At 38.8% G+C, this 18,791-nt stretch overlaps 2 protein-coding genes across 2 annotated transcripts in view; both read left to right on the forward strand.

Moving 5' to 3' along the window:
• LOC106087812 (uncharacterized) overlaps positions 1–18,791 on the forward strand; it is a 29,302-nt gene that overhangs the window by 6,409 nt on the left and 4,102 nt on the right. The window lies entirely within an intron of this gene.
• Positions 7,049–8,132, forward strand: LOC106087751 (uncharacterized). Its single transcript, XM_013252895.2, has 3 exons — positions 7,049–7,307; positions 7,382–7,818; positions 7,889–8,132. The coding sequence occupies exons 1-3, from the start codon at positions 7,188–7,190 to the stop codon at positions 7,974–7,976; spliced, it is 645 nt and encodes a 214-aa protein (XP_013108349.1). The 5' UTR covers positions 7,049–7,187; the 3' UTR covers positions 7,977–8,132.

An 18,791-nucleotide genomic window follows, 5' to 3' on the forward strand; every position in this document is an offset into this window, starting at 1 on the left:
CAAATTGTCTCACTCGCGGCAGCGAGTAATAATCACGTTTTCAAATTGTAATGTAAGGCTTCCTAAAGACTGTTAACTACTTAATAATATCTCTTATTTGACAAAATAACCTAGCAATCGGCACTAGCGTAACTAGCCAGCCGCATACCCCCAAACGCATAAACGTATTCGTCTCATATTCAACTACAACAAACAAATACTACAACTATTACTATCACTATCACTACTACTATACTACTCTACTTAATGTACAAATCACAATGCAATACCAAATGTAAACGAAACTCTGCCGAGTGATGCTAACTATTCCTGAACTACAGAAACTCTACTTAGGTTGTAAACCATTGTAAAATAGCATGAGTCCTTTGATGGCGAACACACCTACACATCTACAAAAAACAACAAAGTACTTACTTATAGCATTATTCTAGTCATACGAAAACTTTTTTACTTAGAATCCCCCTGCTCCCGCTCCGCATCCACCACCCCCACATTTCCAATTGACCAAATTGCCTTTAAAGACCATTTCCTGTTCTCCAGGCTTATCACGACCCACTACTTCTCTCCCACCCCACCCCACATCCCCTCCCCAACCCACACACACTTTAAATGAGCACACTCAGTGAATCCTATAACTAACGACGGTGTATGCAAACCAAAAGCGAAGGAAACATACACACATAGACTTACCTACATATAAATAATAATGAATGAACAAATGAATGAAAGACAGCAAGAATGATTAATAATAATTATTTAGATAAGTAGGCATGAATCATACGCCTTGACACTGACACACACTCACACACACACACACACACTCAAACCAACAAAAGACCATAGATAAAAGTAAGCCGATGTGGGTGGTCAGTTATTCAAGCAAAGACGAAAGCAGAAGCCTTTCATGTCGAATAACTCCAGGACCATCTTTTTGGGTTAACTCACCACCTCAAACTTTCAGTTTCGTTGATTTTTATTTTTATAGATTTTTGACAAAATTTAATAAAAAAAAGTGTCTGTTGCATCTGAACAATCATCAAGTTATAGAACTCATAAATCAAAAATAATTTATGGACAATGTCTAGATATCTAAGTGCAATATCTCTAGTAAACCATGTCAGATATTTTTATCAACTCATAACCATAAAACAAATATTGTAGCTCCCGAAATACCATAAAGATTTCCTGCCCTCCCTACCCTCCAACTGCCCCCCTTACTTTTGCATCCATATCACCGTAGCAGAACGTTTTTGAGTGGCTACTCTCACCTTCGAAAGACGGACGTTTTGATGGCACATAAATGAAATGCATTGAAGTTTACTTGCCATTTTCACCAAAAACATTGGCCATTGCTGTAATTCGAAGATGAGAAAAGCGATTTACGAAAAACAGAAAACCAAAGCGACTCCATATCCACTTCCAAACAATCACCACACAAGATAGGCAAACACACCCAGACAAAATACCAAAATAATCCAAACCGCTAAAAACAACAAAACAGATAACGATAAACGATAAAAACCTAGCAATTACCATATAACATAGAGCCAAGAATCGTGAGAAACGAATCGAATAAAAATGAAATTTTAATACAAAACTACGATCCATGTGTTTTATTAACGGATATTGAACAAGGGCTGGTTTCTTCTCTTACGGCGAAGGGAGCAACTGCCACGAACGCCAAAGATTTAATTTTACGCTTTGTGTTAGAATTCATTGCAGCTTTTGTTTGCTCATGCTTTCAAAATCTGCATTAGCTTACTTTGATGTTGGCTTTTATTGGAATATAAAAAGTGAGCAATGCTACTCTAAGCTAAACAAGTAAAAAGGCATTAAGTTCGGCCGGACCGAACTTTGGATACCCCCTACCTAGGGAATATATGAAAACCCCCTTTCGGCACAATCCGGTGAAAATTGGATAGCTTATGCACCCAAACTCGACACGGATATTGAGTGGGGTAATAAAATAAGTCACTATTGAATTTTGTATTTCAAATTTCAACAAATTCGGGTATTAAATAAAGCTTTTATGAGCTTCAGACCGTTTATCGGCAGATCGGTCTATATGGCAGCCAAAAAAACTAAAACTATTCACTGTTTAAAATTTCAGCGAAATGGGGTAATAAAAAGAGCTTTTATGGGCTTCAGACCCTTTATCAGGATATCGGTCTAAATAAAGTCCGATCCGAACCATATTTGAGACGGATGTCGGGAGAACTAAGACTACCCACTGTTTCAAATTTCAGCGAAATCGGGTAATAAATAGAGCTTTTATGGGCTTCAGACCCTTTATCGGCAGATCGGTCTATACTGCAACTATATCTACATATAGTCCGATTTGAACCACATTTGGGTCCTATATTAGGAGGCGTAAAACTACTCAATGTTTAAAATTTCAGCGAAATCGGTTAAAAAATAAAGCTGTTATGGGCTTTAGACCCTTTATCTGGAGATCGGTCTATATGGCAGCTATACCTAAATATGGTCCGATTTGATCGATATTAAGGTCAAATATCAGGAGACTTAAGATAACTCTCTCTGTTTCAAATTTCAGCAAAATCGGGCAATAAATAAAGCTTTTGTGGGTTTCAGACCCTTTATCGGCAGATCGGTATATATGGCAGCTATATATAAATATAGTCCGATATGGACCATATTTGGGTCAGATGTCGGGAGGCCTAAAACTACTCACTGTTTCAAATTTCAGCGAAATTGGATATAAAGCTTTTATTCGCTTCACACCCTTTATCAAAAAATCGGTCTATCGCAGCTATATCCAAATATGGTCCGATTTGGCCCGTTCAAGAACTTAACCAGCGTGCATTAAAAAGACGCATCTGTCCCAAATTTCATCTCAATAACTCAATTTTTGAAGGCTGTAGAGTGATAACAACAGACGGACGGACAGACACACGGACATCGTTAAATCGTCTTAGAATTTTACGACGGTCGGAAATGGATATTTCGATGTGTTGCAAACGGAATAACTAAATGAATATACCCCCTATCCTATGGTGGTGGGTATAAAAGTCGTGTAGCCTCGGTAATCCACTAAGGTCTGCCGGGTTGTGGGATAAGATAATAAAATATGAAAATAAGTGAGCAATTTTTGTATTATTAAAGAAAAATCTGTAAGAGGTCACCGTGGCACAGTGGTTAGCTGTAAATTCGTTTTCGCAGTGAATTCGATATAAGAACGACCTTCCAATTGCCCTATGGCTCCTGAAGCCTCAACAACTAGGGTGTTAGAATAAGTCCCCTTACCAAGGACGAAATGCATCGCACAGTGGTGGGTGTGTTGTGATCTTTGGCTTCCCTTTTTCATTGCAAAAAAAAATTTCGATCATTAAGCTCGTCTCGATGAAAAACAAACGAAAAATTATGTAATCAATGATTTTCGCCTCAAAGGCTGGTACTATATCCGCTTTTTGCATTTCGTAATTACTTTTTTTGAGATAATAGATTTGGAAGCAAAATACCTGAAAATTTCATTCAGTAGGACATTTCCCCCTTACATATGAAACAGTTTTAATTAAAATATTTTGTAATCATTGATTGATAATTTTTTTGGTCTTAAAATCTTATAAAGATTCCATTGCATGATATTGTCCGGCTTTAGGCCATTGTGCTAGTAAAAAACGTCGTTTTTCTCTTTCTGGAAGTGGTTTCTATTGAAATTAAGCAAAAATATGTCAAACTCCATTTCTAAAATGGGTCCTTTAAACCATAGTACATTGTACGTCGTACTTGTATAGAATGAACCGCAAAAGCGCGTTTGCGATATAACTAAGAGACATGTGCTCTTTGTTGTAGTGATGGATTTGTTTTCCACACGACTACAATTGCTTCCATGGTATACACATACTATTTGTGCATTTTTTGGTATGCTAGACAACGGCTACGGCTCTCGCTGGTGTCCGACTCCTAGTGTCCAACTGCAAATCTCGCCGGGCTTTGCCGAACTTTTATGTTCAAGTTTTTTTTTTTGCCTGTTATGGATGGTAATTTCGTGGTATGTTATGTTCGTCTTTAACACTTAAAAACACATGTTTTTCTCTATTACTTTTTTGAAACACTACAAAAATTGGAGGATATTGTCCGGCTTTAGACCATTGTTTAATGCTTTCTATTCAGAGAATAGTGTAGCAAAAAACATTTAAAAGTCAGCAAAAAGTGCGTGGTTGCTAGAAGCATTTGAACGGTTTCCTGTATTGCGGTTTCATTTTCGACCAAGAAAAATCATCAGCAGGAGATGTCAAATGGATGATGGTGCTTTTTGGCTGTGGTTTTCCCCTCCTAATGCTGGTAACATTTGTGAGGTACTATGCCATATAAAATTTCCCTCCAAAGAGGTGTCGCACTGCGGCACGCCGTTCGGATTCGACTATAAAAAGTAGGCCCCTTATCATTGAGCTTGAACTTGAATCGGACTGCACTAATTGATTTGTGAGAATTTTGCCCCTGTTCTTTAGAGGAATGTTCATGGGCAAAATAGCAATTTTTGCCTTAATTTTAGTTTTTGTTCCATAAAAGGCTTATTTTTCCGATTTTGATAAAATATTTGGATTTTGCAGAGCAATGACCTCCATAAACGTTTCAGTATGGTTCACCTCGTTTCATATGTTTGTGAAGCTTTCATATAAATTGGATCTCAAATTGTAAACTGTACTTTTGCCCCAATTTTGTTCGGAATTGGCCAGACGTCTGATTTTTAACCTTTATATTCCAAAAACAAGTAACAAGTAAAAAGGCGTTAAGTTCGGCCTGGAACCCACCACATCGAGTAGATATGCCAACAACCTTTCGTCCAAATCCGGGGCATCACGTATGCCCCCATTGAAGCTTTATCGAAACATGGTCCGATTTGGAGAAATCGGACAATAAATGCGCCTTTTATGGGCCCAATACCTTAAATCGAGAGATCGGTCTATATGCCAGCTATATTCAAATCTGGACCGATCTGGGCCAAATTGGTGAAGGATGTCGAAGGTCCTAACGCAACTCACTGTCCCAAATTTCGGCGACATTGGACAATAAAAGCGCCTTTTATGGGCCCAAAGCCTTAAACCGAGAGATCGGTCTATATGCCAGCTATATCCAAATCTGAACCGATCTAGGCCAAATTGGAGAAGGATGTCGAAGGGCGCAACACAACTCACTGTCCTACATTTCAGAGACATCGAACAATAAATGCGTCTTTTATGGGCCCAAAGCCTTAAATCGAGAGATCGGTCGATATGGCAGCTATATTCAAATATGGACCAATCTAGGCCAATTGAAGAATTATATCGAACACAACTCACTGTCCCCAATTTTGGCAAAATCGGGCAATAAATGCGCCTTTTATGACCGCAAGACCTTAAATCGAGAGATCGGTCCATAGGGCAGCTATATCCAAATCTGAACCGATCTGGGCCAAATTGAAGAAAGATTTCGACTGGTCTAACACAACTCACTGTCCCAAATTTCAGCAAAATCGGATAAAAAATGTGGCTTTTTTGGGCCTAAGACCCTTAATTTGGCGGATTGGTCTATATGGGGTCTGTATCAAGATATAGTCCGATTTATCCCATCTTCGAACTTAACCTCCTTATGGACAAAAAAGAATCTGTTTTAGCTCAATATCTCTTTTTTTAAAGACTGTAGCGTGAGTTCAACAGGCAGACGGACAGACGGACGGACATGGCTAGATCGTCTTAGAATTTTATGCTGATCACGAATCATATACATGTATGCTCGGAAATGTATTTTTCGATGTGTTGCAAACGGAATGACAAAATGAATATACCCCCATCCTTCGGTGGTAGGTATAAAAACGATTTATCTTCAGTTTGGAAGGATCATTTATTTTCTCCACCATGGATTGTATTAATCCAGTTTTTGTTTTGAAAATCTTATTAGATTTCGTTCATAAAATGTCGGTGGTATCACAAGGGGCGAAAACGTCTAAGTGACTGCCACTTAAACCTAACCTAGTTCAACTTAACAGGGTTTTGTGAAAAAGGTTTGCGTTTTTGGGAAAAAGTCGGTTTATTAATCAACCTACATAGCTGACTTCGTTCAAATATCGTAGCTCGCAGGATATTTATTCACAATATGATGGAATGGTGATATTGCAGTTATGTTCAAAACGCTTTCGATTTAACTTCAACGCTGATGAGTTTTCCAACTAAACCAATCAATTGCAACAACTTTCTTTTCGATAGACAGACAATGATTCCGAGAATGGAAAAAATAAAACTAAAACAAAAAGTCCGTAGCTCCTTAGTAACAAATGTGATCCAAGATATTCGTAAAATGCAATCGACTCCAAGTAATCGCTTGTGGCAAGCAAACAAGTGTCTTTAATTCAAATTTAATCCTCCATTAACGCCTAATTGTACATGAACCAAGATCGATAGCGATAAGGATGAAGTGGAAAATTTAGTTAGCACTAACTTTGACTTAATTTTTGGCGAAACAGTGATATTACAACCTGATATCAACTGCAAGCATGTTTGTGAGTGGGTAGGGTCGAGCCATGTTAACACTTGTGGGGTGCTTAACACTTACATTGGCCAAATGACAATGTATTGTTGGAGTGTTTGCGCAATCATTAAGTCATTCGGCCATTTTGTCACATTGACAACAAATCACTGCGATCGATTTCTGAGTGTTCTGTGTTTCAAAAACGAGGCGACGGCCATCGGAACTGGGGGAGAGGAGGGGCTTAGATTTTCCGAGACTTGTGTGTATGTTGAACGGCGACAGATACGAATTTCATTCGTATCGAAAAGTATGAAATTCAATTAAGAAAAAATCCCCCCACAAAGAGGCTAATATCATAAATATTTTTTAATTATAGAATGGCTATGGGCACACGGCTCCCTATTACTCATCCGCAGCCGTGCGAGTGTGTGCTCATAGCTTTGCCAATTTGTTTACCACTCACTTGCAGCTATGCTTGGGCCTGTTATCTCATGTCTTCCACGCACACACAGGTGGTAAGCTCCACTGTGAAACTACTTGGGGTAAGATAAAATCAGTCTAGGTATGGGCAAAACAGTGAGTATGGAACCAAGGCTGATATAAATTATTATTAACGTCGCTGGAGGAGGTTCAGTACGACTTTACCAGTCAAACAACGAGGGCCTTTCTAGCGGCAACGAGCGATCACAGCATCGAATCCTTAGCGACTTGTCTTCACAATGGTTCAGAGCAGTAAAATTGTATGTGTGGCCCTGGTGGCAATTTTGGGTGTTTTGGGGGCCGAGGCCCAGAATCCCTGCCAAAATGTGCAGGGCATGGCGAATTTGAATGCAACTCGAGTAAGTATGCCTGAGAATGAAATCAGTTGAAGAATTTCAGCGTTCTAACATGAGAGACTTTGAAAATGATGTAGCTTGCCGGCATGTGGTATGAGGCAGTTCGGGCTCCCGCTGCCAATGTGGCATGTATTCGAGTGAACGCCCAAAACGCCAACAACAACACCCAAATGACCATAACAACTTGGTCATCGTCTTCAACGACGTCGTCTTACATGAATCAACAGCAAAGCGCCACTCTTAATGTGACCATGGTCAATGCCAACACCGGTTTCAATGTCACCTACAACTCCACCAACTCAGTGAACACAACCTACGTTATTTTGGATACGGACTACAACACCTACGTCTCTGTGTGCGGCTATACCACACCCAATGCCAACAGCTCCTTCGGAGCTATCTTCACAACTTCTCAAAGTCCTAACAGTACCTGGGTCGATGGACTGGTGAATGCCACATCCCAAGTTCTTTTGAACTTCAACAGCACGACAGTGTCTAAAGTTAACCAAATGAAGTAAGTAATCCACCTCTTCGCCATTGCACCCGATTGCCCTTCGAAACAACTAATAATTTGTCCTTTTTAGCTGCTATGCCAGTTCCGCCTCCACTTCGCTGCCCGTTCTCAGCTCAGTGTTTGCAGCACTCTATGTACTCGCAAAATTCCTAAACTAATGACGTTGTTTTTTTTTTTTTAAATCTAACTCTAACTGTAACTCTAACCCTAACCCTAGCGCTATCGCTGTTTCTATTTATTGAATTGTTAAATATCCAAATCTGTTACCTATGCCAACGAAATAAAATAAAAGCTAAACTCTAAGGTCCCCATGATGCATGCCTTTGTTTTCGTTGATTGCACCCATATCTCGCAATGGCTGCCAACACAATCCATTGTGAGCGCCCGCAATCGTACAGCAGCAGATAAGATAAGACCACAATATTAATTAAAGTGTTGTTCCAAATTCAAACCTCAGCATGGGAATAATTCTCACCTCGCAGATAAGGTCCAACCAAGTCCATGCCCAACCAACGCCGTTGTTGACTAGACTCGATCTATTGTAAACAGACAAGCTCCCTGCTGGGGTAGTCGTGTTCTCGAACATCTGTCACTTGTTAAGCGCTTAATTGAAATTCTTCTGATTAATTGCCAAGAATCAAAACATGCCTCCTGACTTTAGGGTGCGCCGAAGGCAAAGAGAAAAATTTCGATAACATTATAACGGAAGGAAACTTCAATGTTCATGACTTGTATGTTGCGCCAAATGTCGACGAAACCAGTCTACCAGTCTTCACCCTAACCAGTCACCCTAACTTAATCTAAAATTTGATTTGTATTAAAATTCATCACAATTTTATTCCCATGAAAAATATGCTCGAATAAGGGTAAATTGGGCCATATCATTATATGGACGCTATATTAAAATCTTAACCTAGAGACTTTGGCAGTGGTGATCAGATGCGTAATAAAAGTCTCCATACCAATTTGTATACCCTCCTCCATAAAAGGGGGGTATACTGATTTCCCCACTCCGTTTGTAAACACCTCGAAATATGCCTGCTAAGACCCCATAAAGCATATACATTCTTGATCCTCATGACGTTGTAAGTACAATAGATCTAGCGTCCATTAGTCTTTCTGTCCGTCCGTCTGTCTGTCAAAAGCACGCTAAATTTCGAAGGAGTACAACTTATCATTATATGGACGCTATATTAAAATCTAAACCTAGAGACTTCGGCAGTGGTGATCAGATGCGTAGTAAAAGAATCCAACCCTCCTCCATAGAATGGGGATATGCTAATTTCGTCACTCCATTTGTAACGGCTCGAAATATGCATCTAAGACCACATAAGGTATATATTTTCTTGATCCTCATGACGTTGTAAGGCGATCTAGCCATGTCCGTCCATTCGTCTTTCTGTCCGTCCGTCTGTCTGTCAAAAGCAAGCTAACTTTCGAAGGAGTACAACTAATCGCTTGAAATTTTGCACAAATACTATTAGTGGAGGTCGGTTGGGATTGTAAATGGGCCAAATGGATCAATGTTTTGATATAGCTGCCATATAAACCGATCTTGGGTCTTGACTTCTTGAGCTTCTAGAGGACGCAATTCTTATACGATTTGCCTAAATTTTTGCAGGTGGTGTTTTGGTATCACTTTCTACAACTGTATCGGTCAAATCAACACATAACCTGATGGAGCCGCCATATATACCGATCTCCCGTTTCGACTTCTTGGGCTTCAAGAGGGCGCAATTCTTATCCAATTTGGTTGAAATTGACATGACTTTCAACAGCTGTTCCAAGTGTAGTCTAAAGCGGTTGATAACCTGATATAGCTGCCATATAAGCCGATCATACAAAGAACGTGACAAATGAGATCCAGGTGGAGGGTATATAAGATTAGGCCCGGCCGAACTTAGCACAATTTTACCAGTTTTTTTTTTATTAAAATACATGCAGTTTAGAAGGGGCTACGGCCTTATTAGTATAAACGGGAAGAAGATGTATATTAGACCATCCCACCCTATGGGGAAGACACGTTTATATCCTACACCACCACCGTGGTGCAGGGTATTATAACTTTGTGCATTTGTTTGCAACGCTAAGAAGGAGAAGACCTAGACCCATTGATACGTATACCCATCGACTCGGAACTACTTTCTGATTCTATTTAGCCATGTCCATCTGTCCGTCTGTAAGTTCATGTATTCTTGTAATCAAGGTACAGGTTGTGTTTGAAGCCCAATCGTCACGAAATTTTGCACATGTAATTATTTTGCCAACGATATTAATTTTTATAAAAATCGGTTCAAATTTGGATATAGCCCCCCTGTATATATGTATTGCCCTTATAAGGCCGTAGTAGCTACAATTTTCAACCGATCTGCACACAATTTGGCACAATTTTGGATTGTTTTGTTAACAAATATGCATTACGGCAGGCTTGGGATCTGTGGATCTAAAAAGATGGGTCAGCAGAGGAACTCCTCAAGGAGGTGTACTATCTCCTTCACTTTGGAATATAGCCATTAAGAAGAAGAAAAAGGTGTAAAAGTTGTGGCGTATGCTGATGACGTGACAATTGCTCTACGTGCAACAGGGAAGTGGGCTACCGATAGTGGTCTAGGTATAAATCCGTGCAAGACAGAAGTAGTTCTTTTCAGCAGGAGATACAAGTTGCCTACAGTGGAACCTGTCTCCTTGGGAGGAGAGAATGTTCCATTTACCTGGGTGTTTTGTTGGACAGGAAATTGAACTTCAAATCAAACATTTTGGAAAGGGCAAGATAGGCAACTCTTGCTGCTATACACCTGCAAGAGAGCCATTGGCAAAAATTGGGGGATTAGGGGATTGGGTAAATACTGCAGTTGTCAGACCTATAATGCTATATGGTGTTGTGGTCCGGTGGACGGCGCTTTAAAAGTCCACCTACTGCTCACTACTCAACCGCATCCAAAGGATGGCTTGTTTGTGCATCACAGCCGCACTGAGGACGACACCATCTGATGCTCTGAATTTAATGCTACATCTTATGCCTCTGGACATTGTTGGCTACCCAAATTGCAGCGGCCACTGCCGTGAGGTTAAGCGAGCTTTCTCATTGGTCATGAGGCGGCTACGGACACTGTGTTATCCTTGATACAATATCCGATATTCCAGGCAGTGTGGATTACACCCTAACTGAGCCGCTTTTTCGATAAAAAGTACTCTACCGCTATTCCTGATAGGAACGATTGAATCTAAGATTACCCCTTGGTAACAGAAGTTACATAGACTTCTATACCGGTGGTTCCAAACTAAACGACCAGGTGGGCTTTGGGTGTACTCGTAAAATCTAGAAATGGTCATATGAAAAGGTTACCCGACCACTGCAGTGTGTATCAAACGTAGATCCTTGCAATTAAGGAGGCGGTGGAATGATTAAGATATAATTTCTTTAAGACGATTCACATTTGTATCTTCTCAGACAGCCAGGCTGCCATTAAATCCCTGGAGAACATATTTCTGAATACAAAAACAGCCCTCGACTATCGCAGATCTTTCAACGAGATGACTGAACAGTTCAAAATTCACCTGTTCTGGGCGCCGGGCCACAGAGGTATCCCAGGAAATTTTAAAACGGACGAGCTTGCGAGACAAAGAGCTACCACATTCCAGGGATACTGGAATCTGTAGGTATGCCTCTAGCGACATGTAAGCTAAGTATGCAGGACCAGGCCCGAAAACAAAGAATGATAGATGGTCGGTCACAACCTCGATTTTAAACCGATCTGCACCAAATTTTGACACAGATTTCTTTGTTAGCATAGCTTATGTTCTAGAAATTACTGAGTAGTTAATTTTATTTCAAAGTAAAGGGTGATTTTTTTAAGAGCTATAGGAAAGTTTTTCAAAAAAAAAAAAAAAAACAAAAATATGGTCCACATATTTAAAATTTGAAGATGTTTTCATGCAAATGTTGACCGTTACTGCGCCGCAAATGGTCCATACTTTCCATTTTTGACATACTCTTTCCAACATTTCAGCCGGTATGTCACGAATAAATGCTTCAATGATGTCTTACAATGCTGCAATTGAAGCCGGCTTGACTGTGTAGACATGAGCTTTAATATAGCCTCATAAAAAATTGACAATTCTGTTTATTTACGTACCTATTGAGCCAAAAATGGGCTTCATCGTAAAATGGCAGTAGAGTGCACTGAACTTTCTTTACAGAGCACGCAGTTTCAATTCAATAATGTGCTAGCGTTATTCGTTTGAAATACGATTCATGGTTAAATTATGGACCAAACGGAAGATGTTTGATAGTGAAAAAAAAAACACAAAAGTTACAAAAAATTACAGACGGACTATCAGCACAGAAAGGATATGCGGACAGTCGGACATAGGTAAGCCCAATCAGCGGGAATTTTTGATTCAAACTACACATTTTATCACAGCCAGAGTAGTGGTGTAGGCTTCAGTTTGTGATTTTGTAATAAATTTTATATAAATGTATACTTAGTTTACCACTTTCATGATAGGACCTTAAATACTTAACTGGATACCATAAAACTTTGGATGTCGCATAGTACGAAGAAACAGAAAAATATACTAGTAAAATTGAAGAACGGGTAAAGATATCTTTATGAGATATGCAATGGTGTGCAAAATTTCAAGGCCCTAGGTTATCCAGGCGCCTCTAGCAGGCTACTAAAGTAGCTCACCTGGGTATTTCGAAAATTTGTTGTGGCTGCCAAATCTTCGTTTGTGGTCTGATTTCCAAAATTTTTGCTGGATAGTGCGCAAAAATCCCTACAAAAAAAATACTTGGTAAATTTCCACCAATATCTCCACTGGTTTCGGGGATATTCGACTTTTCATTTTGTTTTACAATTTTGACCGATATCTTCCTTTTTGCCATTTACGAAGGCATTTGTGGTCCACAATTGTTCAAATATAATTATTCACCTAAAAGATATACAGTTTGGAAGTCAAAAAATTAAAAAGTGTATGTTTTTTTTTTTTTTGGTTAAAAAATGTATTTTTATTGATTATTATTTATTGAAAAAACTAGATTGAATGAATAATTTTTATACCCTCCACTATAGGATGGGGGGTATACTAATTTCGTCATTCTGTTTGTAACTACTCGAAATATTCGTCTGAGACCCCATAAAGTATATATATTCTTGATCGTCGCGAAATTTTATGTCGATCTAGCCATGTCCGTCCGTCTGTCCGTCCGTCCGTCCGTCTGTCCGTCCGTCTGTCCGTCCGTCTGTCCGTCCGTCTGTCCGTCCGTCTGTCCGTCTGTCTGTCGAAAGCACGCTAACTTCCGAAGGAGTAGAGCTAGCCGCTTGAAATTTTGCACAAATACTTCTTATTAGTGCAGGTCGGTTGGTATTGTAAATGGGCCATATCTTGGGTCTTGACTTCTTGAGCCTCTAGAAGGTGCAAATCTTATCCGATTGGAATGAAATTTTGCACGACGTATTTTGTTATGATATCCAACAATTGTGACAAGTATGGTTTAAATCGGCCCATAACCTGATATATCTGCCATATAAACCGATCTTGGGTCTTGACTTCTTGAGCCTCTAGAGTGCGCATTTGCACGACGTATTTTGTTATGATATCCAACAATTGTGCCAAGTATGGCTCAAATCGGTTCATAACCTTATATAGCTGCCATATAAACCGATCTTGGGTCTTGACTTCTTCAGCCTCTAGTGTGCGCAATTCTTATCCGATGGGAATGAAATTTTGCACGACGTATTTTGTTATGATATCGAACAATTGTCCCAAGTATTTTTCAAATTGGTTCATAATCTGGTATAGCTGTCATATAAACCGATCTGGGGTCTTGATTTCATGAGCCTCTAGAGGGCGCAATTATCGTCCGATTTAACTAAAATTTTGCACGTAGTGTTTTGGTGTTACTTTCAACAACTGTGCTAAGTATGATTCAAATCGGTTCATAATCTGGTATAGCTGTCATATAAACCGATCTTGGATCTTGACTTCTTGAGCCAATTGAGGGAGCAATTCTCATCCGATTTGGATGAAATTTTGCATGAGCTGTTTTGTTATGACTTCCAATAACTGTGCTAAGTATGGCGTAAATCGATATAGAACCTGATATAGCTGCCATAAAAACCGATCTGGGATCTTGACTTCTTGAACCTCTAGAGGGCGCAATTCTCATCCGATTTGGCTGAAATTTTGTACAAGGGCTTCTCCCATGACCTTCAACATACGTGTCTAGTATGGTCTGAATCGATCAATAGCTTGATACAGCTCCTATATAAACCTATCTCCCGATTTTGCTTCTTGAGCCCCTACAAGGCGCAATTCTTATCCTAATGAACTAAAATTTTACACAATGACTTCTACAATGTCAATCAGCATTCATTTATGGTCCGAATCGGACTATAACTTGATATAGCTCCAATAGGATAACAGTTCTTATTCAATATTCTATGTTTGTCTAAAAAGAGATACCGCGCATAGAACTCGACAAATGCGATCAATGGTGGAGGGTATATAAGATTCGGCCCGACCGAACTTAGCACGCTCTTACTTGTTTCTTTTTGTATTACAATATATTAGGTTTTAATAGCAAACATTTGTACCGATTTTTTTTTTGTTTTAGTTTGTTTTGCTAATGTTTGCTTTCGGTAGAGAATAAAGAAAGCTACAATAATAACCAAAACAAAAAAAACTTACTTTTTTTTGTATTTCTTGTTTTTGCACGGTTTGCTCTACATTTATTCGGTATTGGAATAATTCATACAATCGGACGTTGGACCAGCTACAAACCGAAGGGTTCTCTGTTTCTATTACAAATAGAAAAACAAAAAAACCTTTTTTTTAAAGTTAGGCTGTTGCTGACTGATTTCCTAGATCGCGAATTCATGTGGCACCACAACCGGACTCATCAGTAGGATGAGTCCTGAGACTGGACCATAACCGCCAATATAGGATCCACATGAAAGGCCAGCGGCATGTTAGTGATCGACTGAGAAACCATTTTCCCCGATATTAAACAAGTCGAAAATTGAGTTCTGAGAAGCTAGATCGGTCATTTTGCGCACAGTGCTATGTCGGTAACTCTTGGCGAGATTTTCAATAACTTTTTTTAACAGTGATTATCACTTCAGTAGTGCTGGCGATATTTGTGTGTGATTAAGCCATGTGAAACATTCCTCCATCAGCACCCCGTTCGGACCAAGTCATAAAGCGGACGTCGCTCATTACTTTTTTCATGCAATGTACGAGAGAAAAGTTATGCATAATATAATACGGACTCGGACGACAACTATCATGAATCGTAACAACCCACAACAAAGCAACTTATTGTAGGAGAAAATGTACGTAAATGTCAAAGGGAGCAGCAAAGCAACAAAATTTTCCTCAATTACAAAATATTATCTGTTTATAGCCGACTATGAAAAGTGTGACGCAGGATGGGCAACACCTTTTGTTGTTTCTAGTGAGAGCGGATCTAAGCCACTCCTACTTATTAGCTTGGCACTAGAATCCGGTTTTTATTATACACGGATTAAGAAAATGATTTGCCTGTACAGAAAAAGCACATCCTAGTGAGACAGATATCACAAGACTCGTTTATACATATATTTGTTATTGCATTTCGGTTGTTGAACTATCTCTCCCTTCTATATATGTCATATACCACTAATGTGGTACACGGTACTATAAAATAATGCATTTTATTGCAATACCCAGAAGAAGGAAAAGTAAATGAGCCAATATGGGTGTTTCTTTTTTGAAATCGGACCAAATTTTGCTATAGCTCCCACATATATGATCTGTTTCGTTTGCAGTAACGGCATTGCAGCCCGTACGTCTATAACCCGATAGGAAAGAAATTGAAATCTTATTTATATAACATTTGTCCCACTGATTTCTTTTAAATTTCTTTTTACTTAAAGTTTCTTTGCACAGCTTAAGTTCATAGCTAGGTGTTATCTGATATGACAGTGCAATAAATGACAGTGTGTCCATCCGACTGATACCGTCTGAAGTTGTTTAATTTATTAGCCTATTAATTGAAGAACTGTATGCCACTGACCGTATCACCGCAGCTTTTATCTAATGCACGTCAATCACTTTATACTAGGCTATCTAAAAATAATTTTCAATCTAAAACATCAGACCACCTCCTCTTTAACATCCGTATTGAATCCAATTGCGTTTTTTTTTTTCAAACGTTAAACAATTAAAACAATATCAAAAGCGATTCATGACGTTCTGTCTCTAATAAAATGGAAAATACTTTCCCTTTCAAAGCCCTGCACTGGTTTACTCGTTTCTTTTAGTAACTATCTGCGTGTGTGTGTGAGTTTCGTTACATCCTATTGTAATTTTGGAATGCACACTATTTGGCAATGAAAAACTCTTTTTTTTATCATTTCCTACTTTTTCATATTTGTGTCAGAGTATTATGTTTGTTTGTATGTAAATAAAGACAAAGAAAAACATAACGATATTGTAATAAGAGGAACATTCAAATTCGGCGGGCGGGAAAGAAAGTTCTGATTAGATAAGCCATGACATCAGATACAATGTTTAGGAATAATGAGTGTATCTTTTGTATAAATGCAAGTATGAGAATTGATTTTAAATTAAGCTATCACAAAAAAAAACGTTTTACTTAGTTTTTAATTATTAAACTTGCTAGAAACAGCAAGTTATTAATTTTTATGAAGAAAAGTTTGTTTCGTTAAGACTGGAGAACAGCTAAAGTGATGGTCTTGCAATTTTCACAGATTGAGTAAGTCTGTAGGTAATTAGAGGATACATAGTTTTTGGATATCAGAATCCAAAAAGGCGAATCTGATACATAAATTTGGGGTCAAGCAAGTTGGGGGGAACGGCAGACCCTTTGTAACCCCCAAAATGGACATGTTGACCGATTACCTCAATATGGGATATCAAATGAAAGGTATTTGTTAGTCAACCTAGTTTTTTGTGCATTAAACATGTTTTATTCTCGTTTCTCTTTTTCAAAGCAGATGTTGTGTGTTTGATCTAAATAGTATTTGCTGTACATATTCAAAAAATGCATAAAAAAAAACAAACGGAAAATCGTATTTGGCAAAATTGTGTATCAGTAGTTCTTTAATATAGGACTACAACATCATGATAAGCTATGTCTTCCTTGTGGTGTGTCCGAGTGAAAAAAAGATTCCTTAGGTTCGTAACATCCATGATTTAGCAATTAGATTTCCAAATAATTATTTGCCAAGTTCTATGCTATAGAACATGAGTGACCAAGGTGGCGAATGACGTATGGCGTATGAGGGCATAATTATAGAATAATGTCATACGCACCCATGTCGAATACTTTTAGTAAATGATCTTTTTTTAATGGTTGGTGCTATGTCAAAGGTTTTCCACATCTCAAGGGTGTTTCGAACCTTATGGCACCTCTTTTTCCACGTAATCTAACCGAAGATATTCTATGCATTTTTATACCCCCCCACCGAAGGATGGGGTAATATTCATTTTGTCATTCCGTTTGCAACACATCGAAATATCCATTTCCGACTCTAAAGTAAATATATTCTTGATCAGCGTAAAAATCTAACACGATCTAGCCATGTCCGTCCGTCTGTCTGTTGAAATCACGCTACTGTCTTCAAAAATAGAGATATTGAGATGAAACTTTGCACAGATTCTTTTTTGTCCATAAGGAGGTTAAGTTCGAAGATGGGCTATATCTTGATATAGCCCCCATATAGACCGATCCGCCGATTTAGGGTCTTAGACCCATAAAAGTCACATTTATTATCCGATTTTGCTGAAAGATGGGACAGTGAGTTGTGTTAAGATAGTCGACAACCTTCTTGAATGTGGCCAAATCGGTCCAGATTTGGATATAGCTGCCCGATTTAAGGTTTTTGGCCCATAAAAGGCGCATTTATTGTCCGATGTCGCCGAAATTTGGGACAGTGAGTTAAGTTAAGCCCCCTGATATACTTCTGCAATATGGCACAGATCGGTCCAGATTTAGATACAGCGTCCATATAAAAACGATCTCTCGGTTTTAGGTTTTGGGGCCATAAAAAGCGCATTTATTGTGCGATGTCGCTGAAATTTGAGACAGTGAGTTGTGTTAGGCTCTTCGACGTCCTTCTTCTATTTGGCCCAGATCGGTCCAGATTTTAATAAAGCTGCCATATAGACCGATCTCTCGAGTAAAGGTTTTGGGCCCATAAAAGGCACATTTATTGTCCGATATCGCCGAAATTTTTGACGGTGCTTTGTGTTAGGCTCTTCGACATTTTTCTGTAACTTGGCCCAAATCGGTCCAGATTTGGATATAGGCGCCATGTAGACCGATATCTCGATTTAAAGTCTTGGAGGATTTAAAATACCATTTCGATACGATACGATACGACATCCGTGTCATATATTGTCCAGATCGGTTTATTTTTAGATATAGCTATTGTATTTATTTGTATTTGGTCCAAATCGGAACATATATGATATAACTGCTATGGGACATAAGGTCACCGGATTTTGCTGAAAGGTGGTTTACATACCACCCGAGGTGGTGGGTATCCAAAGTTCGGCCCTACCGAACTTATAATATGAGGATTCCGTGGCTTGTCCTGATAATGTAAACACCAACCAACCAAAAACAGAATTGTGTCGCTAAAAACCAATTAGAACTCGATTTTTATTTTAAACCCATGGCTGCCTTTTTTCATAGAATCTGTCATAGAATACGATTCTGATATTCTTTAGTTGTGTAATTTTTAACCCTTACAAGTTGACCCAACCTAATATCCACATTTGAAAGGAATTTTACTAAATTTATCAAACTTTTGGCATAAACGTTGCATTATTGGACGTAACTAAATTTGTTTATTGTAAACCCTTTAGCAGCTTCACTTACGGTGAAAGGACTTTTTTTTGTTGTAAATTCAAAAACTCTTTAATGGCTAAAGTGTATCGATACTAATCGGACCAATAATTAT

The sequence above is a fragment of the Stomoxys calcitrans genome, chromosome 2 (assembly GCF_963082655.1).
Source record: "Stomoxys calcitrans chromosome 2, idStoCalc2.1, whole genome shotgun sequence".
Lineage (NCBI taxonomy): Eukaryota > Metazoa > Arthropoda > Insecta > Diptera > Muscidae > Stomoxys > Stomoxys calcitrans.

Excerpts from the sequence above, each read along its gene's own strand:
- LOC106087751 (XM_013252895.2), top strand. The coding sequence starts at position 7,188 with ATGGTTCAGAGCAGTAAAATTGTATGTGTGGCCCTGGTGGCAATTTTG. Across the intron at positions 7,308-7,381 it reads CGAATTTGAATGCAACTCGA|CTTGCCGGCATGTGGTATGA; the intron begins GTAAGTATGCCT and ends AAAATGATGTAG. Across the intron at positions 7,819-7,888 it reads TCTAAAGTTAACCAAATGAA|CTGCTATGCCAGTTCCGCCT; the intron begins GTAAGTAATCCA and ends TGTCCTTTTTAG.